At 36.6% G+C, this 22,972-nt stretch overlaps 1 protein-coding gene across 1 annotated transcript; it reads left to right on the top strand.

The window, feature by feature from the left end:
* Positions 1-1,839: 1,839 nt before the first annotated feature.
* Positions 1,840-22,394, top strand: ALX1 (ALX homeobox 1). Its single transcript, XM_084797281.1, has 5 exons — positions 1,840-1,873; positions 2,143-2,420; positions 5,310-5,614; positions 8,422-8,550; positions 21,764-22,394. The coding sequence occupies exons 2-5, from the start codon at positions 2,195-2,197 to the stop codon at positions 22,082-22,084; spliced, it is 981 nt and encodes a 326-aa protein (XP_084653407.1). The 5' UTR covers positions 1,840-1,873; positions 2,143-2,194; the 3' UTR covers positions 22,085-22,394.
* The last annotated feature ends 578 nt before the right edge of the window (positions 22,395-22,972 follow it).

The raw sequence follows: 22,972 nt of genomic DNA, 5'->3' as shown, positions 1-22,972 counted from the left end.
AGCCAACAAGAAGTGAGTGGCTACTGCAGTCCACCTCCCACAAGGAACAATCTGATACAGGGTCCAGAAGAACACAGCATCTCTATCTGTAAGCAAGGTCTTCTAGCGGCATATTTCCCGCTCCCATTTCCTTGGCTTCCCCACCCCACTTCAGCGTGACCTTGCTTGCACTACGGAGAATGCCTAGCTTGGAGCCCCGGCAACCTCTCCGCTAGAGCTCAGTACCCTCGGTGCTTTTCTTTGACCAGAATCTCTTGGAGATTTGTCAGTTTGTTGTTGGTCTTATTACACTGCTCCGGAGAGAATGATTGAAAAAATACAATAGAAACCGTTAAAAGACAACAGTGTCAAATCGTGAGAGTTGAGCAAGGCTCGACACAGGAGTCTCTTCTTGGGAGAACTGTCTTTGCTGGACCGCCCAAGGCCGGTGAAAGCCATTGCTGCTCCGGACCCAGCTGCTCAGGTCCCGTCTGATGGAATCTGCATTTTCATTGCCAGCCCCGCCTTTGGGGCAGTGCTTAGCAGCAGTTCTGATGTACGCCAAGCCTCGGACTTTTCTCCTCAAGCTGTAGCCAAGTTGAGCGTCAAAGAGGGTCTCACCTGTGAGGTGTGGGTCAAACGAGGACCCCGAAGAACGTGGAAATTTCCGAACCCTTGCGCACAGAGACACCCTTCTGAATTGGACTAGGCCACCCGCAGCGGCGGCAGGGATATACTCTAAGTGTCCAAGGCTGTGGTGTAATTGCCAAAGTAGCCCGGGAGAAAAGTGACAGCCGCTGAGAAGGTCTGTGTGATGAGAAAGGACCGCTGTGTCAAGAACGGTGAGCTGAGACCGCCCTCATCCACAGTTTGTAGGAGAGTTTCGCTAAATTTGCAAGCTTGGGTGATCTATTGCAAATGGCTGCTTGTGGGTATGCCCGAGGCAATGAACTTTTTTTCCCTCAGATGCCTTCGGGCTCCTCAGAAGCCGAAGTAAGGCACAAGGCCAAGCAGAATGGTTTTCAGCAATAAAGTGCTGTTTTACCCTCCCTAGCATCTCCTTAGCTGGTTGGCAACTGGGACTTCCAACACCACTCTGGGGAGCAACTAGCTTCCACAACACCCCAACTCTTGAAACCTGCACATAGTAATGCTTTTGTTAAAACACTCTGAAGACATTCATCCCCTACCCTACTTTGTGTGATAGCCCTCCACTCACTAAGAAAGGGGTTTTCAGAGGCATTTGTCTTTACGAATTTTCTTTTTAAAAAATGTTCTAATGATTCATGCGCGGTCCGAAGGTAGCATTGGAGAAGCTGGTTGGTATTGGTAAAGTCAAATCCTTTCAAAGACTCTTGCTCAACCCCCAAAGCCACTACATCCACACCCCGCTGAATTCCACAGCAAATGCGAAGGCCCAGGGCCTTGCAAGGGCGAGCGCTGCGGCCCGCCACGGTGCCAGCCTTTTAGGTTAGAGGCAACCTCGGCCCCTTTTCCACCAGCAACCCGGTTAAGGGCTGTCTCTATATCCGGAGTCTCGGGCTCAGATTAATGTGCATCTTCCACGTAAACGATTTACGGATGAAATAAAAGCTCTTTAGAGCAATACTTCCTTTCAAGTTCTTAAGATGCCTCTAAATCTTCTGGGAGTGAGTGGCTTGCTTGGGGGCGGGGTGGATAGCGGGTGCTATGGGGTGGGGTGGGGGTCGGGGGATGTCCCGGCAGGGCGCTGGGAGTGGAGAGTTAACCGCTCTGAGTTCTCACCAGGCTCCTCTGAAAAGCCAGTCCACTGTGGAGGCGACTACGTTTGTGGGTATCAGGGCCTTGTCTCTCCTGGCATTTGTCTGAAATGGAACTGTCTGTCTGAACTAGGCCGGGGCGCGCCCTGCCCTGGGTGAGTGGGAGAGATGGGGGTGGGGTGGGGGAGGAGGAGGCCCTGGGGTGGAGTTAGTCCCTGCCTATTTTCATATTCATTAGGACTGGGAGGTTGCCGGAGGAGCTCAGCTGAGTTTCAAGATATAAAAGCAACTTCGGGTGCCCCTTCTGCAGCCGGGACGTATTAAGAGTCTGGAAGCTGGGCAGCTCCTGGCGTCGCGGGACTAGCTTCCCCTTCCCTCCTTTCTGACCCTCCCTCCTCCCGCCCACCGCTCCCTCCTCCCCCAGAGCCCTCCAGCCTCCTCGCGCCCCGGGAGCTCGCGGACAGCCTTCCAGGATTATGGAGTTTCTGAGTGAGAAGTTTGCCCTTAAGAGCCAGCCAAGTAAAAACAGTGACTTTTACATGGGCACAGGAGGCGCGTTGGAGCACGTTATGGAGACGCTGGACAATGATTCCTTTTACGGCAAAGCGACGGCAGGCAAATGCGTGCAGGCCTTCGGGCCGCTGCCGCGAGCTGAGCATCACGTGCGCCTGGACAGGACCTCGCCCTGTCAGGACAGCAGCGGTAAGTCACCAGGACCCAGGCCTGGCCCCAGCCTCAACCCCATCATAATCATTTCCGGGCGGCCAGGCAGGGGCTCCAGCCTGATCCTCGGACTCAGTTGCCCATCCCCAAAGTGAGTTACAATGCGGGTAGAAGTGAAGAGACCAGGGACGTGGGGTCCAGACTGCTGAGGGAGTAGGGGGAGGTCGGGAGCTGCGCACTTTCTCCTGCGTTGGGACTCCTGAAACTAACCGGGGTCCAGAGCTAAATCTTGCGTGATTCTATTTCGCTTTCCGGTAGAGTCCACAACTGGACATAAGTAGGCTCTGACCAGGACTACAGTATGGGCTATCAGGGCGCTAAATAGAACGTTGTTGAGTCAAGATAGCGCGCCTCCGCTGTGAACCCGCCAGGGTGCCAGGGCGCCAGGACATGAAAGCCACCGCTGGACAACACAGTGGGCAGGAGAACTAAAATATTTGAGCTCTTTTTGGTGGTGGTGATGGGGGTGGGGGCGGGAAGCAAAAGAACTATTTTTATTGTCTTGAGAGTAAACGCTATTTTTATTGTAAAAATGGTGTCTTTCTGTTGCTGTATATTAGCTTATGTGCGTTTGCGATTCCTGCGTATTTTCTTCCTCTATTTATTGCGTTTGCAATGAGAGAAACAAGTTCTTATTAAATACCAAATCACGTTAACTTTGGGAAAAGCATTCCTGATAAAAATCACTCACTCTTGAATTCTGCGCTATTTTTCCTGCTGCACATAAAATACCACCTAACGAGCCTTTCGGAGTGCTTCTGGATAGAATCTTCAACTTTGAATGCCAGAGTATCTCCAAGTCAAAATGTTATCAAAACAAACCATCTATCTTTTTCTATCTCCGTAACCCAGCACAAACCTATTATTTCACATCGTGACAGTTGAAGCAGGTTTATGATTCTAAGAGGACTTTCCCTTATCACGGTGTATACTTCACCCTTAAGCTCTAAGGAGCGGGCTGCTTTTAAAAAAACAAACGAATTAAGTGTGAAATATTTATAACAAGCCACCACCCCATATTTGAATGGAGGTTCAAAAATCTGGCAAGACATTTATACTCTCATTCGCTCATTCGCTCAATACCTTGTAAGCAGATTTTTAAATGAATCTCATATTCTATTCATTTTATTCAGTGCGGGGGGGGGCGACTTGATTTGTATGATTACAACAAATATGCACATAATGAAGAAAACGAACGTTTAAATGGATTCAATCATTTATTTGGAAAGACTGGAACAGCTAATTTTACAAAGAAACAAACAAACAAAAATCGGCTTCTTGGTTACATTTCGGCGGCCGGCTGCATCTGTGTTTTCGGCATTCTTAGATACATTCATGAAGTTATTTGAACTGAGAAGATTTTTACAAATGGTTCTTTAGTGGCCTGCTTAGAATACTCGATAAACTATCCTGTTTTAAATTGTCGGGAAAGGGGAGGAAGAAATGGTGGTTGATTTGGAATGCTTCATTAATACTTAAATGATCATTTCCCTTTTGGGAAGAAATTTAACGGGGAAGTATTGAATAAAATGAGCACCATGGTTACCGGCTGTATTTGAGAAAAAGCCGGTCTTTCTCTAGACCTGCCCCCAGCGTCTTTGCCGCTTCCCCTCCCCCTCTCTAATTGCCGCGGTTCCCGGTTTAACTCTAGTCTGTTAAGACAGAACCTTATTGTTCATCATTCACAGCGCTCTTGATATTTAGTTTTAAATTTCATCTTCCTTAAATCAATATGCAAAAAAGTTACAAAGACAGTAAAGTTCAATATAGTCTTAGGACACACGAAAAGGTTCTTCAAACTGTTTTGAGGAATCCCACCCCCTTCACCCCACACCCACCCCTTTTTTAAAGAAGCAAATGAAAAAAAGTATGATCAGTCTTGGGAAATTAGTGTTCTGGTTGGATTGGCTTTGTTTTCCTTACAAAACAGCAACACAAATAAGTCCCTAACTACCTCCTCTGTCCTTATGTTCATTGTATGTAACTGTAAATTTTAATGACGCAATTCGTTTCTTGTCATAGTGCAAGCTTGAACTCCGATATCAAGAAAACTACCGAAATTGACAGAATACAAGATGCTTCTCATATTTTAGATTATTTATGAAATTATTTAAATTTTCACTTCTGAGAGTTACTAGAGCAAAAAATACAAATTTTTGTTCTAAGTATTTACTTGTTAAAGGGAAGTATGAGCATTCAAAGGATGCAAGGTGTTAATGTAAAGAAAGTTACTTAAATTTTATACCTTTCTATAAAAATATTTTCAGAACTTGATAAGAATTTTTAAAAAGTAGTAGATCGTTTTAAAGGAAATTTAAAATCAGACAAGAGTAACTCATTGAGTTCAAACGTGTGAAATGCAATGGAAGTCATATCCCACTGCAATCTTTTTTATGTGTGTGTGGGGGGGTTGAAAATTGATTTAATATTGGCAGATAGATACTATTTAAATTTGAAATATTTTCAATTTTGTTATATGTAAAAACCAAAATTATATGCTATAAATATTGTACATACACATTTCAAAAGTCATAGTTGTTTAGAATTTCTTTTTTTTTTAAATCTGGAGCAAATTTTCATTTGACTATTTTAATTGGATTATAAATTATATGCATAAGCAGTTCATTAGCCATATAAAATAGATCTTGGACTTTGGCAAGCTAGTCCATGTACACATTTAAAACTCTCTTTGAGCCTGATCCACAGTGAATTAATAATTACACATTGCACATCATGTGATGATAGAATTAATACAATATGAATTAATAGCAGGCCTGTTTCCTGATGCTCTAAGTTATTTCACACTAATCATCTCATCAAAGTATGTTTCGCCATCCTGAGTAGTGCTGTTTTCCTCTCTGAGTGCAGTGAACTATGGCGTCACGAAAGTGGAAGGACAGCCCCTTCACACGGAGCTGAACCGAGCAATGGACAGCTGCAACAACCTTAGGATGTCTCCCGTGAAAGGAATGCCAGAGAAGGGCGAGCTGGATGAACTTGGGGACAAATGTGACAGCAATGTATCCAGCAGCAAAAAGAGGAGGCACCGAACTACATTCACCAGTTTGCAGCTGGAGGAACTGGAGAAGGTCTTCCAAAAAACCCACTACCCGGATGTATACGTCAGAGAACAGCTTGCCCTGAGAACAGAGCTCACTGAGGCCAGGGTCCAGGTAAGCACCAAAAGGCGGTGGCCTTTCAGGGAGGGGTAACACTAGAGTAATTCAATGCTTGTATTTTGTTTAAAAGGAAGAGGAAGCATTCTTGAGCCAAAGTAACATGTGAGCAAATTGGTCCATTAACATTTCTTTATACTTTCAAAAGATTTGACATCTCACTAGGTAAAGGGACAAGAATTATTTCAGAAGCTTAATAATGGGGTAATTTAAAAAAAAAAAAGAAAAAAGAAAATGGTAGCATATCTCTGGTTAAGAAAGTAACTTTAAAAGGTGAAAAATATCCATAGAATTCTTAGTTAGTAAATATATTTAGTTTATTTCTTTGTTTTATTTTCAACTATTGGAGATTTTTTTTAGGTTATAAACTGGTTATTTTATATATATTCCCCATAACTCTATAGCTTTATTTCATTTGGAATTATTGTAATGGAAAAATGAAATAATAACACAAACTCAAACTATTAATAGTTATCTACACTATAAATTATTTTCACTAATAAATTTTAAGACACATAAAATGGCATAAAAACTTTTAGAGTTTTTAAAGCCCCAACCATTTCAATACATACCATTGGATTTTAGTTTTAAAGATAAAAGTAATTATGGAGATCTTTTCAGAGTAAATACTAATAATGCGGTTTAAGTAATTTTGTATATACTTGATTATATTTATAAAATGTTAGTCAAATGATTAAAGCAGAAGGTTCAATGAATGTAATTTTTAAAAAACTTAAAAGAAAAAATTAATCTAGATCAACTTTTACACGCCTCCTCAGGAGTATTTTATTATGGCTAGTGCTGATGTTTTTAAATTGTACTTTATTAGTTGTCAATTAATAAGTACTCACTTGAAAGGCAGCAATAATTCAAAAGAAATACCTCTTTTCTTTTCATATACTTGTGTTGCTTTAAGTAGGAAGTTGTTGAATCCTCCTTTTATAGACTAGACTACTAGGATAGAAAGATGAACACATTGTATTTTTTCCTTTTGTTAGTATTTAGTTTGCATACATGGCCCATTTGTCGTTGCTGACCACGTGTGGTGATTTGGGAGGCCAGGCCACAAGCTGTGCTTCCCTTTCTTGAAGCAAATGCTAATTCTATCACAGTCCAGCAAAATAATACAGAGAAAGTTTGCACTAACGAAGAACGTTAGAATTGTGTGGCATTCACACCAGGCCTGCATGTGTTTTTTGTCCCGTGTCTATTATTTAAATTAGTTATACTTGTAACCATAGAAAAATATGTTTACATGCAGACTGATCAGCTGTGCACTGCATGTTTCCCCCTTTCAGTGCAGATTCATATCTGTGTGAGGACAACGCAGAGAGAACCAACCTGACCCATGTTAACTCAGGTTGTTCTCTTTCATGCATTTTACAGGAGGGTGGAAATCAACACCCATTTTAAAGAGACTTATGACTTCCAGAATATTCTTTGTGCCTCTCTGTGTAGAGTACAGGAAAATGAGTGTTCTTATGTTGTTGGCTCCTGCCCTAGAAGCTATGGGTACTGTTTGATACTAGCAATGTAACTTGAGAATGACACTTAACAGATAATTTCTTAAAGTCTTGCTTTAATTTCAGAAAACTCTTCAAAGAATAATATTAAGATGGCAACATATATGTAGGCCCTGGACTGAATATTAATTAGCAGTGAGAGTTTTGAAGGTATAAAATATACGAAATTAGAATTTATTATTAAAAAGCATACACAGATTTAAAGTTTAATGAAAAGATTTCTGCAATTTTATATTTACTTATACTTGATTTCCAACTTTCTAATTCATTTGAATCAGAATATAGTTGTGTAAAGAAGCTTGAGCAATTCCTGACCACTGTCTGGGTGGTATTTACTCAAGATTATCAAAGCTTTAATTTTAAATAGAAATTTCTGTTTCTCCTTTTTAAATGTTGCACGATTAGAATACAAAATTTTTCAAGAACAAGAAGCAAGGATTACAGGTTCTTCTTAGGGATAGAATTCTTTGGACCAAGATTTCTAAGCTGTAACTAGAGAAATCATGAAAGACAGTTTAATGACGTGGGAGAGGCAAAGTAACACACGGGCATTGCCTTTATGTACTTGGGTTCCATCTGCTCCACTTATTTTACTATCTATAAGTGTTTGTAACTGTATGTAATAAGTACAGTTGCATGTCTTAAAACTACAGTCTAACTTCATGTGGAGGTCCATCTATCAGTCTTATGACAGACATGCCATGCCAATTTCCTATTTCTAAGTAATCAAGCTATCACGGCTGCCAGCCATTTTACATAAAATGTCAATTTTTAATTTTTATAAGATACCTAAATATAACTGTATCTCAGAAGGGTCTTGACTTTATGACACATTTTCAAGGTAATTTGTTGCTAGGCAAATATAATAACTGTGTTATGTATTGGATGGAGGAAAGCGTGGTATGAGACTGTCTCTCAGGCTTCCCTGTGGCCACTTAGGGTGTGAATAACCAGGAGAACAAGGCTGATCATATTTACACATTGTCTTTATTATTTTCCACAAATGAAAATACAGACCCACGTATGCGTAAATGAGCTTGTCAAAAGTCTAGTTCTTGCTCTTAAATTATTTTGCCTCACGGATGAGGCAGATCCGTCAGATCAGAGTACAAGAGAAGTGAAACATGTGGCCGTGGTTCTGACGTAAAGAATTTTTCTTCATTGTTAACTTTCGTTAGCTTGGTTTTCCTTTCTGGCTTGAAACTTTTAATGTCAAGTTTGCTTTACAAAAAAAAAATGTTCTTCGGCTAAATCTATACTCTTTTTAAAAAATAACACTAGGTTTGGTTTCAAAATCGAAGGGCCAAGTGGAGAAAAAGAGAACGTTATGGCCAAATACAGCAAGCTAAAAGCCATTTTGCTGCGACCTATGACATATCAGTTTTACCAAGGACTGACAGCTACCCACAGGTATGATCAATGACACAGAACACTCATCATGGGCAGTGGGTGTGGCCTGATTTAAAGGGTGAAATTCGGGCTTATCACACCTACAGTAGTCAAGAGTGATAATTTAACCTCCAGAAAACTGTTTCCATGTTTAGCAAAATTTTTAATTTACTAAATTGTTTTATTTATTTATTTGTATTATTTTTCTTTCAGAGTCAGTCACTGAAAAATATCCAATGTTCTGTGCCTTTTGGGTTTGTTATACATTGCAAAAAAGAGAAAAGCAAAAGAAAAGAAAAAAAAGAAATAACATTTAATAATATATCTTAACTTATTGTGAATTTTAATTATTCAGGATAATTTTCTTCATTAAGTTTTTTTAAAAATTGTATTGCCTCTCCTAATAATCTCTGTGGCCATAATTTTGGGCAACACATAGAATACTGATATTAAATGTGGTCTTTTAATCCTCTTCTCTATTTCAAAACCTTATTCTTTTAACAACCTATTTTTTTTCAGATTTCATACAACTCATTCTTTCAAGAGCACATTTAAATTTTCATGATGTATAGACATATTTTAAAAATTCATCATGCCTAAGAAATATTTTTCCATAATGGAAGCTCTCCAACTGTATCTCAAAAAGCATTCATCTTTCCTTTTCTGTTTTTTTTTCTTTCTATCAATAATGTTTCCTTCACTTTTATCCTTTGTGATATGTGTGCTTGTGCTTTATCCTCTCGAAATCTATCATATTATATTTTCTTAATATGGATTAATGGTACCCAGAACTGCATTGTTGATGTTCGACAAGGGACGTGGCAGTCCTCTGCATTGTTTTATTCCTCTATACTTACTGATGCGTGCATTGTAGACACTGCTATGGAAACACATATGAAATGTATTCTGGATAAATACCTTGGTGTTTCAGCAACAAAATCATCTCAGTTCCAAACGTGAGAATAGCCATTCTGTTCAGCTGCAAATTCACATCTACTTTGTAAATTCCTCCCTCTAAGGGTGTTCCTCTATTCTTTTGTTTTTTAAAAACTCTTTAAAAAACGATTTGGGGGAACTTCTCCCCTACACATACTTCAATTTATTGTATAATTTTATATATTTAAAAAAAAACATGTTGGATACTGCTAAGTTCAGCTCCTTCAATTTAAAACTTAGGAAAAACAAGCCTGGTTATGTTAAGAGATTGGCCCACGAACACACCAATGGTGCCTTACAGGGCAGGCAATAAGCAATTGCTATGGCTCAGCCTTTCCCCAGCTGGCTTCAAGAGATCGGTATTATGGAAATTGTGTGAATCATTGCCACATGCTTCTATTAGTATTATCTTATGTCCTGTAAAATTTATCTGAAAGCGGTTACCTGGTTGAAAGCATGGCTGTCTTCTGCCTATTTATATTCACAGAGCTAGTGAAATTTCATTAACCTCATATTTTTGGGTGACTTGGTTGAACTCAAAGCAAAATGTTATGAACATACTTCCCCCTTTAGACTGCAAGCTTCAGGAGAAGAGAAACTGCCAGGCCATGTCCTCAGAAGGTTACATAGTAACACATTTCCCCAAAACAACGGCCTTACATAATAGGCATCAATTTCCCCATATGAACGAAAGGAAGCCCAGGAACAGGAGGCCGACATTTACTTTCACTTGTGATGAGAACAAGTTTGACCAGAGTTCAATTTGCCTCACGCAAGGTCCTTTCGAAAACACTATTTAAATATATTTATTAGAACTTCATATATGAATCCTATATCCCTCTTGCTTCACCCTTACCTCTCCCTCCATTTCTGCCCAAGTCCCCCCACTCCCACTCATCTCAAATTCATGATGTCTTCTTTAGTTATTATTATTGCATTCATCAGCACACCACACACACACACACACACACAACACACACACACATACACACACACACACACACACACACACACACACACACAAACACACATTCAGCCTGCTGAGATCATTTTGTTTTGTTGTTTATATAGTTGATTAAGGCTGACCTTAACTCATACAATAGACTATCTTTCCAAAGGAACAAAGTTAAGTCTTTGAATTATCCCCAACATAATTATGAATGAGCCTTTACCATGAGTTCCATTGGTAGAATCTGCAGTTCACTTCAGGGGAGTGAGGAATGTACCCCAAGGCAGCAAAATAATAAACTAGTGCGACAGCGTGTTTATATCATTTTGAGCCTACTGACTGAAGACTGTAGAAGAGAAAGATGCCAAGTCATTTTCTGTTTCCAAGTAGAATTTTAAGAAGTGGTACTTAGTAAGTTTTCTGTGCAATTCTTGACTGGGATTTCTCATTTTGAATGCTGCTGCTGCTTGTCTCCATACCTTTGCTTTTGGACCCTGTTTGTATTTTCTATTTTATCTTCCTGGCTATTTACTAGCTTGTTTTTGCCTCCCCTTTCTTATTTGCTGTTTTCTAAAACATGTTGAATGGGGTCTGGCACCAATTAAAATCTTTGTGAAGGCCTGAAACACTGAAAGACTAGTCATCCTCTTTACTGCATTATTTCACCTTTGATATACTTCACCTAAAGGCTTTGGACATCAGTTAACACAATATGGTAGCCTCATATCTAAGACAGGAAGAGAATATGGTATGCCCAGGTGAACATTGAATAGTTACTTTTTTTTTTACTTCCACAAATTATAGAAATTTTACATTTATTAGTTTTGAACTTTCCATGTCATTTGAATAGATTAGCAATACTAAATTATGAAAACAGAGAAACTGTATTGAATTTATTTTGCTGGTGAAATTGATGCCTATAAAATGAACATTTTTACAATGTCTCACACTGTTCATTATTCATTTTTAATGTGGGGGCGGGCTCAGGAATTCTGAAACCATATATATGTAAATGTTGGGAAAAGACAGGGTAGAAGTCTCCTTTAACTTAAAAGTATAGAGTAGACTGGTTTTAGTTTCTTTGAAAAAAATTATGCCAGAATTAGGTCTCCCAAGCTTCAGCCTAAAGGAAATGTTTTCTATCATGCAACTTGAAAATAGAAGCATATATTGAATCCAACAACCCAGTGCAGTAAGACACTAAATTTGGTACTGTTACTAATTACAGAAAAAAAAGTATTAACTACAGAAAAGTTAAAAGCTGGAAAATGTTGGGGGCAGGGCAGAAATAAAGAATTAATGATTTGGCAGGAAAGCAAAAGCATACACAGAAATACAGGAAAAACAGAAAGGGTTTGAAATATATTTTGAAGTACAGAAAAAAAATCACTGTACCTAGCAGAAAGGTGTCTATAGAGGACATAAATAGTAAGTAATGATTAGAACATGCTTTAAATACTTGTTTCAGCTGGTTTCCATTACTTTGTAGTAACAACATCACTCTGCAGATATCAGTAAAAGCGAGCAATCCAGGTGTTATTTTAACCCAGTCATTATGTGTGTTTTTTACAGTCATAGAGTCACTTGAGTCCACATTATCTGAGGTCAGGAATCAAGGGCTATTTTTGTAATAGTGTCTTCTAAATACATCACATAATGAAATGCTCAATTCTGACAATGTGACTTTCTCGTTTTGCAAATCAAAAAATTTTACCATTTTAAAGTTCATAGAAAAGTGTTGTAAAAATAATGTTGAAACTTTTTAGAATGCGATTTTAAAAATTCTGCGTCTGTCTGTCTGTCTGTCTGTCTGTCTGTCTGTCTGTCTGTCTGTCTCTCTCTCTCTCTCTCTCTCTCTCTCTCTCTCTCTCTCTGCAAATGAACAAGAGGAATTATATAATGTCTAGAGTAACAAAAGTTAAGGTGAACTTTTCAATGTGCTGAAAACTGCTTAAACTAAACATGGTGGTTAATACCTATAAACCCAGCACTCAACAGCACATGGAAGGCAAATGAACAAGAGTACAAGATCATCTTTAGTTGAGTTTGGGGCAAGCCTGGGCTTCAAAAAAACACGTTTAACTAACTAACTAACTAACTAACCAACCAACCAACCACCAACCACCAACCACCAGCCAACCAACCAGTCAACCAAATAACTAAATGCTTCTAGTCCAACACTTAAGAAGCAGATACCATAGGATCGCTGTGAGTTCACAGCTGGAGAGCTGGTTTAGTAAGAACATGAGCCTGATTGCCAAGCACCAAATCTAAGGACTCACAGCTGCCAGGAACTTGGGTACCTGTACTCACAAGCACATGCTTACAGGAGTACACACATACACAGATTTAAATAAAAAAGAAAAGAAAGAAAGAAAGAAACAAGTCTTTGCTTTGGTATACAGTTATTGCCTTTGGCAATAACGTGATCAAGCTAAATTACTTGATGCCCAGGGCTTGACTGTTTTAATACATTCTCATTGTTTGTATTGTACGGATTCTGTTTGTCTATGAAAATTGTATTCCCAACCCATGCAATATTTCCTCCATGATCCTCTTCCGTCTTCCCTCTGTCAGAACCCTTTCAGAGAAAGTGAAGTGCGTGGTACACACAGTTCCCCTACAGTTTGCAATGTGATCTTTTAAAACTACAGCCCAGTTTTCAATCAGTTCTGTATTGCTGTGGTAGCAAACCAACAGTTAAACGGTAAACAAATGTAAATAAAACTACTGATTTACTTTAATATTTTTAATCATTAAACCAAAAAGAAATGTCGGTAGAGCAGATGCTTTCTGTAATCTCTATCAGAAGCAGTGCTTTCAGCTTAAGCAACTGATCCCTCTCCAATTCCTCTATTAGACTACAGATATCTTTAGACCCAGTTTCATCATATTAATATTTCAAAATTCTTTACATCTTCTCAACAAATACATGCTAGTTGCTGGTTTAGGCATGGAGGATATGTGAATGATTAAGACGTAGGTCCTCTGCTTTGTATGTAGATCATAAGCCAGATAAAGTTTATATTAGGTGACACACAAGTTTTTTTTGCAGAGAAACTAGACCCAACTAACTAGAAACTTAAGTGGTTGTAGACTTGGATTTAAAAAGCAAGGAAGAACTTATCAACCTTAGATATTGCATTTATTTATAATTCACAAAACTAAAGCATCCTTAAAAATAATATTTGAAGAAGGGGATATTTTCTGCTCAGGTCCAAGGGTTGATATTTCCACACTGTTAGGCTCCATTTGGTTTTACAGAGACATTTACGATGTTATGAACTTGCCTTGAGTCATTATTTGCAAACTTAGAATTACACCTAAGGCTAGTACAAGGGATGTTGGTACCACAACTGATGATGATCCCCCCCCCTCTATCCTGAGGGTTAGAATGAGTTCTGAATATAAAAGCCATTACTTACTTGCTTTCATTGGAGTTCAGTCCTGGGATATGAGGGGATCTCAGGGTTAACCTAATGCTTTGCATTCAAACCCTGACTTTACCACTTAATCACTTTCAGATTTTTGGCAAACGAATTACCTTCTAGGAACATTTCTCCTCACTTAGACTATGAGGATAAAAGTTCACATGATGTTTGTGAATGTTGAATAAAATAGGTTATGCAAAGTCCTCAGGACAGTGCTTTGCACACAACGAGCTTATAGTAAATGGACATGTAAGTCATTAATACTTATTTCCAAGTTCCTACTTGCTCTTTTAAAAGTGTAGCATTTGATTTCATCCTATAAGAGTAAAATCACTATTTAAGGACTTAGGGGGGAAAATCACATTTCCTTAACTACAATTTGCAGGTTAAGTTGCCACAACCAAATAGGGTAACTTTAGAAGTCTGGGTATGTAAGTAAGATCAAAATGCCACTGATAACGTTCTCTTTTCACAAAGAGTTTCAGTAAAAGGTTTGAAGTCATTATTTTGTCTTATTTTTATGATCTAAAATACAAACGAGATTTTATATAATCTGTGGTGAGAGAACCATCAGTAGTCCATTTTAGCAAATGTGTATATAAGCACATTTTATCACTTATTTATTATTCCTCAGAATTTTAAAGTAAATGAAGTATCTCTTAAAATAATTAATCACAAAATTTTAGTTGGTATATTGGGTAAGGAATACTCTTAGTCTATAAAATAACTCTGGTATGGTCAGTCGTGAAAGGTTACAGCAAAGACAGAAACCATACCATCACTAGGTCAACAAATCATATTGATACTATGGGACTTTCACTATTTATAATTTTTAAAATCAGTAGAACACAGGGAGTTGTATATTACACAAATAAGTATAGTTTCATAATGGATAAAGCTACTGTTTTAATTTAATGTGTAAATATATAAGCTTTCATAAATATACATGGAGAATATTATACATATGCTAAAAATAATGAGTTTTATTAGATATTTTATCAATATCCACTTCATCAAAGTGCAGCCAGTTGTAGACAGTTATATTTAAATTTTTTCATGTTGTTGAAGTACATAATTTTTTATTTAAAGTTTTATTTATTTTAATTGTGCTAAAATATGTAGATATAAAGAATAACATTCAAAGAAATAATGCACACCTTTTTTGGTTATAAAAACTTGTATTTGCAAATCTCACATTGTAATTTAATATGACTTCATGGCTCTTTTCATTGCTTAGTACAAGTAGTTGCCCATTGTTAGAATATTAGATTTAACTTATGTGTTTTTGGAACTCATATCTTAAAAAGAAAGAACAGTTAATTGAATAGATTACAAGAATACACAAGACAAGAATGAAAGGAAATATTAGCATATATATATAATATTAGCATATATATCTATAATTTCTTGGAAGAATTGAGAAGAGTCCTATGGGAAGTAAAGCTTGTCTTGTATAACTGAGGGATTAAAATCTGATTTACTTTCATTGTTATAGAATTTTGTCTTCTGATTTACCGTTTTGCCTGTATCATATACAATTTAGTTAGTGCTATCTTTTTGAAATGGCATCTAATTATTAGGTTTAATGCTGTTTTTATTCCTCATATTATTACAGATATTTTAAAGAACAAATCATAGGTATTAAATAAAAATAGTATAAAAATCAAGTTATTTTTTAAAAATCAAACTTTATCTTTAGTACAGTGTGTGTGTGTGTGTGTGTGTGTGTGTGCATAAGCATAGCAACAATTAAATAAATGGAGGCCCTGAGTTTGTGAGAAATCAAGGATTTGTACATAGAAGTGTTGGAAGAAAGAAAGGAAAGAAGAAGAATAATGTATTTTATTCTCTGTGTAGCCTTGGCTGTCCTGGACTCGCTTTGTAGACCAAGCTGGCCTCGAACTCACAGCAATCCGCCTGCCTCTGCCTCCCAAGTGCTGGGAATAAAGGTGTGCGCCACCACGCCTGGCTATGTATTTTGTTTTAATATCAAAGTATTTAAAAATAATAAGATATATAAAATCCAGATAAAAAATGAATAAATGTATCAGATGTGTTGGGTCATGCTTTTAATACAAGCTCTCATGAGGCAGAGGCAGGCACATCTTTATGAACTGGCCAACTTTGGTCTACAGAGGAAACTCTAGGCCAGCCAAGGCTAAACAGTGGGACTCTGTCCTAATGTAGCAACAAGAATAAAGCTAATAGCTTTGGTCAGGTTTCAATGAAGAAATTCAAGGCTACTATATGACTCCAGAGTGGAATAGGTAAGATTAAAAATATCTTATGAAAATCAATACATTTGAGTATTTGTTTCACATTATAGATTTTACATGCATAAAGTAGACTTTATGAACAAAAAGTCATATTCTATTTCCCATGTAATTGTAAATTTAATAAAATAATTGTTAATACAAATAACAAACTGTCATGCACACATTAAAGTCCTTGAAGAAACAGTGCAAGATATGTCCAGAAAATGACCTTGGTTGCTCCATAAAAATAAAACAGCAGAGATTAAATTTCATTATTTATTCCTTTCATAACTGAGTTAATTTGAAAAGTGAGAGATTTCTTATATATAACCTTTTCAGTTATCACAATTCCTATAAAAGTTAAGAATGCATGCAACATTAAAGTCAAAAAATCAAATGTTAATGACTGTGCCAGAGAATTTATTTGAGCAATAATTGAAACATATTTATGTGATGCTACTTTAAAAATTCTAGGCATTAAATTTCTTATGAAACAGTATTTTTGGATTTTCAGTGATAGGACAATGTGTTGTACAGCTTGTTTTTAGGTTGTTAGCATCATATTCTTGCATCTAATAGTGATTTTAAAATGGAAATAGCACATTTATTTCTTATTTATTCCAAATCCATGTCTGCATGTCCACAATGGAATTTTATTTAAAAAGCAAACTGACAAACTATTTTAATAGATGATCTTCTAATGAATGTACAATTTACATAACTTCAAACTTACCACATTGTATACCTAATAAGTATACATTAGGAATTAAAAAATGAAATTGATTAAAATCCTTATATTTGATATATTATTATCAATATACTACAATTAGAGCTAATAAGTAAGAAACAATGCCAGGGCCTCATTTTTATCCGAATTGGTCTTTTTATTCATCAATTAACTCAGGTTAGAGACTTTCAGCCGCTGGAATCAAATTATTTACAAATACAGTTTTTGTTCTTGCTGGTGACTTATTGATGTTGTGTGATTCGAAAAACTGATGGATGGTAAAGGTAGCCAATGGCTCCTGAGAACATGGTTACTAGTATTTTGTCAGATGACCTTTACAATAGAAGTGCTAGTAAAGCATGCACTAGTTTTAGAAAATTAAACTACATTTGTCAAAATGGATATTTTTATTCTGAAGAACATACACAAAACTTGTCAAATTACGTAGTGATAATGAGGTAACAAATGTGTAGTAAAAACAGAATATGTACAGAACAATTAATTAATGTAAACAGTTGTCCAAGAGAGAAGACACAATTTATTTTGGGGTTTTTTTAGTGTAAAGAAAACATTGCACTAACATCACTATAAATGCTTCTTGTGAGTTCCAACATTATTTATTTTCAAAGTGTGTAATTTAGCTCTCAAAAAAATGTGCACCCATGATATATAAGGTTAATGTGAATGTGCATAAGGGGTGTGTGTGTGTGTGAATATGACAAATGTTTGTGGCAGGAGTTTGTGCAACATGTGAATATTACGCAGTTTAGAGATCCCTAAACAATTCAAATAACCAGTTGGCACAGGGTATTTCCACTGTCATGTCTGTGAAATAGTCCAAAAAGAGACTTACCCCATTTAGAAGTAAAAATTTACTATTTATTCCAAAATTAATAAGGTATAGCATTTTTACTAATGAGTGGGAGACGATATTTCTTAGGCTTGCCATTGGCAAAGAAGCGATGAGCAATTTTAGATGACGCAGTTTGTGGATTCCAGTACATGCTTTAATAGAATTGGCATATGCACAGGCAAGACGAGAGCTTGCTTGGACTGCACTGGATTTAGCTGTTTTATCACATATTGCCTTCAAGCATCAACCTATTGAAAATAGATGATTTACAGCAAGGATGGCAGCTGCACATCTCTACCACGGTTAGATCACGCATGTTCTATAATAAACCTCGTGCACGTGCTGCATGTTGATTAAGGTGAGGGCAGCTGAACACAGTCGGCAAGACAGTCTAGAACCACTGACATTTGGGGAGTGACTGAAAGGGCTCAAGAAGATACGCCTGAAGAAAAATTAAAGACAAACACGGGGATTTGGTCACAGTTGCCAAATGACAACTCGATCTTTTCATATGTAAGAAACCCTTAGTGTCATTTTGTGGCGCATAATGGAAGGATGGAATCTGTAAGAAAGCAGGAGAGCCAATAGTCACAGGGAACAAATAAAGTCAACACTGTTTTTTTTTCTCCTTTATTAATTTATTCTTGTTACATCTCAATGGTTATCTCGTCCCTTGTATCCTCCCATTCCTCCCTCCCTCCCATTTTCCCCTTACTCCCCTCCCCTATGACTGTTCCTGAGGGGGACTTCCTCCCCCTGTATATGTTCATAGGGTATCTGAGAGTATAATTACAGTGGGAAGTTGGGCTCCAGAAGTGCTTCTTAATTTCAGTTGACTTTTCAAAAAGCAGTGTATATTATTCCTGTCATTTCGATATAGATCACATGAGCTGACATCATATTCTTAAAGAATAAGTAACTATAAAATGCATCTGTGATGGAAAATACCTTTTGATGACAAAAAGTCCTGTATGTGAATATAGATAGCAAGGTAGAGGAATATAAATATGATCTTTGTTGCGGTTATGCTTGTGGTAAATTTGCAAACGTAAACACACATTAAAATATTAATCCAACTAGTTCCCAATTTTTATCATACCTGAAGAAATGGATCTGTTTACATTCTTCATTCTTATGAACTTGATAGTATTTCAATATGTTTTGTTATGGGTTTATTAAATATTTTTGTGGGCCCGGATATAGTTACAATCAGCAATCATTTGATACACTGTAAGACAGTAGAACCTGTGAACTATAGAGTTTGGAGTATGCACAAATAAATAAGCAATTATAACTTATAAAAATAGACATATTGTTTCATAATTTCTTTAGATTTCCTTGGGTCATATTTGACCTTATTGGTTATAGAGTTGTGGGTAAAAGTCTTAAGGTCTTTTTTTTTTTTTAAAGACTTACCTTCTACAGAGAAGAGAAAGTAAAACATCCATGTATTTGTGTGTTAACATAAAAGCATTTGTAGTTTATGCTGCACATGGCAATTAGCTAACACCCATTAGCTGTCACGCACTAGGTACTGGCCATCCTCATCAAATAAATAAACACCCAGAGGAAATATTTTAGAAAAAAAAATCACATTTTCTTAGGGGATATTGTCCTATAACTGCACCTGAAGTTTTGCTACAGAAACCTATCAGTTATAACTTATGAAGTTATATTTACAAGTAGATTAATGTTGAAGAGTTTACAAGAAGATTAATGTTAATTCTTTCCTGACTAAATATTTTCTTAATTTAAGTTTATGGATTGTTTCTTTGCCTGACCCCCTTGCTTTTGCTGTGTTATCTGCCAGGAAACACATTTCTATGCATGTGAAATATAATTGATGACTATAATAAATTTTAGAGTCATTATAAATTAATAAATACTTTAATAGGAGAAGCAACTAAATGTTCCCTATCACTAGTTTTAAATAAGCAAACATGCTTACCTTCCTTTTTCAGACACATTTCTGTGGCTCTTGCAATATTTTACAATGTTTGATTGAATGTTGAGAAAAGCATCCAGATTACACTAGGAGAGCTAGTCTGATAGAGCAATGACATTAATAGCCCTGTTGTTGGTTTCAGATACACAAACTAGCAATCATTTTGACTGATGTAAAATGGGCATAGAGAAGTAAGTCAACAGTGAAACAAAACAGCATATAGTGATTTAAGGACTATTCAAATATGCAAACAATTATATACATCTAAATGAAGGAATACCAGTCCACTCTGTGAACTTATATTTATAGTTACATAAAGATACACATGATTTCAAAGAAAAATTAAATATACTTATAATATATATCTTTAGAAAATACAGGAATAAGTATTTTGTTGTTCATGGAAACCCCACAAAAGTGTTAAAATCAGTTGTTTACATTTACTTTATATATATATATATTATTATTATTATTACACATACATACAATAAACTACCTATAGCAAGCAGAACCAGGAAACAATCAGCAATTATATATATATATATATATATATATATATATATATATGTTACATTCATAGTATGTCTGTATTTTCTTTACTATTTTGGAAAAGGTACACCATCCTGTGTTGAGACACAAAGTAACTTCTCTTTCAGTGTGAGTTAAATTTAGGAATATATTTTTCTACTGGTATAGAATATAAGCTGTCATGGAATGATATTTATCATGGGTTTTGTAAGAATACTTCAGAGGCTGTATGTCTAAGTCTGGAATATGCAATTTACAAGACATCCATATGTATCATAATACTGGATGGTTCCATTTTTAAAATCATGACTTACTAAAAAAAAAAAAAAGCCAGATGTAGTGACAATACATAGTGGTGCCTGTTTAGTTTAAACGTATTATAAACAAGTTGTCAAAAGCAACATGCCTGGAGCGATGGTGCATCCTTGTTATCTCAGGACTCAGTTGACTGACGTAGAAGGATTGGGAGCTTTGGTGTTGCCTGGGCTACATGGCAGATTCCAGGCACATCTGGAGGACGTAGCCAGTCTCTTTGCTATTTCAGGTTACAGTCTTCACTCCTCCTTTTTCTCTTCTCTGTTTGTCCTGATTTTCCATGTGTCTCCCAGTAATTCTTATGATCTGTTTTTTGTTGTTGTTGTTGTTTAAATAGCTTGCCTATTATAATTGAGGTACTTTTCATTTAAAATGTGCATTTTAAAAATTCTACTTAGTGTTCCTTTTGCATACTATTAATTTTGAAAAACTTGTACTTGGTGGTATTATCACATCTAATCATTTTCTTTTGAGATTTAGTAATACGAATGTTGAATTTCCTGGGCACAAATTGTATTGCACATGCTGTGCTATGTTATGTGGCACTTTAATTATACCCTCATGCCTCTTTCCCAACATTTTCAGTTTTCATCTATGCTTCCATTATTTTGCAATGGTTTATGCTTTAAAATTATGTTTGTTTTACATGTCTGTTTTGAATTCCCTATGTCTTATATAAAAGTAGAATAAATAATCCAATTTTGTATATTTCAGACTTGCAGAGTAATTTATTGAAGGGTAGATATAGGACACAGGAATCAATGAGAGGAAAAATACTTTCTAAATGAATTCAATTAAAAATATTTCAGACAACACTGCTTAAAAGTCAACAATGGTTTCCAACAAAAATTGCTGTACTGACTGAGTCCATTTTTAGTACTGGAAAAAAACACAGCTGCTTCGTTGTGTTTAGAGACATGAATGTTATCTTTAAACTTAAGACCATGTTTTAAGCTCTTTCCCTAAAGAGGTGGAGATGCCATGTATCATGACTAAACGTCCTATAAGTATCTTAAACTCATGACTATAAAAATAACATGTAAGAAGTGTTCTTGTGTTGAAAGTATTTGCTGCGGTTATGTATGTGAGCTATGATGGTCTATTATTGTTTAAAAAACAACTAAGAATTTCTAATTTTCTTTTGTAGCCATTGTTTTGAATGCTTAGAATGAAATTATGGAATTCCTAATAGGGAGAAATAATGAGTTGCTAACCCTGCTTTTTAAACCTAAAGAAAGTGAGAATGTAAAAGCGAGAACGTGTGGATGTAATATTCGCTGTTTTATATATTCCAGATTCAGAACAATTTGTGGGCAGGAAATGCAAGTGGTGGTTCTGTGGTTACGTCATGCATGTTACCACGTGACGCGTCCTCCTGCATGACACCTTATTCTCACTCGCCTCGGACAGATTCCGGTTACACGGGGTTTCCGAACCACCAGAATCAGTTCAGCCATGTGCCCCTCAACAATTTTTTCACTGACTCTCTTCTCACGGGGGCTTCCAACGGACATGCGTTTGAAACAAAGCCAGAATTTGAAAGGAGGTCTTCCAGTATTGCTGTCCTGAGAATGAAAGCCAAGGAGCACACCGCCAACATTTCATGGGCCATGTAACATACAGTACTCTTTTATTTTTCTTTTCATAGCAAAGTAAAAACATTCTTATTTCTCATATTTAAAGGGTACCACAATAAGCTGCTGTGTGTGGAAGGGCTAAAGGTCAAGATATACGGTGAGACCAGCTTACATGAATGATTGTTATTATTTAACATTAAAATCCAAGAACGGACCCCTGAAAGGACGAAATAGGTTTAGCATGCACCAGCCTCCACAAACTCTGTTTTAGTAGTAAGGTTTTTTTTTTTCCTATTGTACAAGTCAATGAAATATGGTCATGCAACTTCTGAAAGGAATAAATGTATTAAACAAATCCTTCTGTGATAGATTGATTTATGCTAGTTCTGTATAACAAGAAGTCCCTTGTAAAATGATACCTGATAAACGAGGAAACACCCTGGGGAAAAAGGGCAATATTGATCCCGGTTGCTTTGAGCTAACACCATTTCCCCTTCTTTGGCTCGAAGACACAATGGTCATATACTCTCTTGCAGCCTCAAAAAAAAATTTTTTTTTTAAAACCTTTCAAAGTTTTAGTGAATTTCCACTCAGTGGGGGAAAACACTTTTCTAAACTGATGGGTATTTGCACAGAGTATCTGGGCACGATTTCTTGCAGCCATGTGGCTAAAGGTGACAACTGAAGTATCCATGTGTGATTTACAGTCTAGTCAACTGGACAGGTTTTATAAATGCAACTTTTAAGTGAAGAGGCCAGCAAGAAGACTGAGACTTAGTGATTCAAACCAAGAAATAGTAAGTGCGCTGTTGCTTTTAAACTAAAAATATATTGATTGAATCACATAAATGAATATCTAGCAAATTCAAGGTAACTCTTCAATTAAAAGAGTAACAGATTAGAACTTATGTTTGTTTTGGGGGGTAA

Source organism: Acomys minous, assembly GCF_964271855.1.
Source record: "Acomys minous genome assembly, chromosome: 9".
In the NCBI taxonomy this organism is placed as follows: domain Eukaryota; kingdom Metazoa; phylum Chordata; class Mammalia; order Rodentia; family Muridae; genus Acomys; species Acomys minous.
Note: the sequence above shows the minus strand (reverse complement) of the source record. Positions and strands in the feature narration are given on the sequence as shown.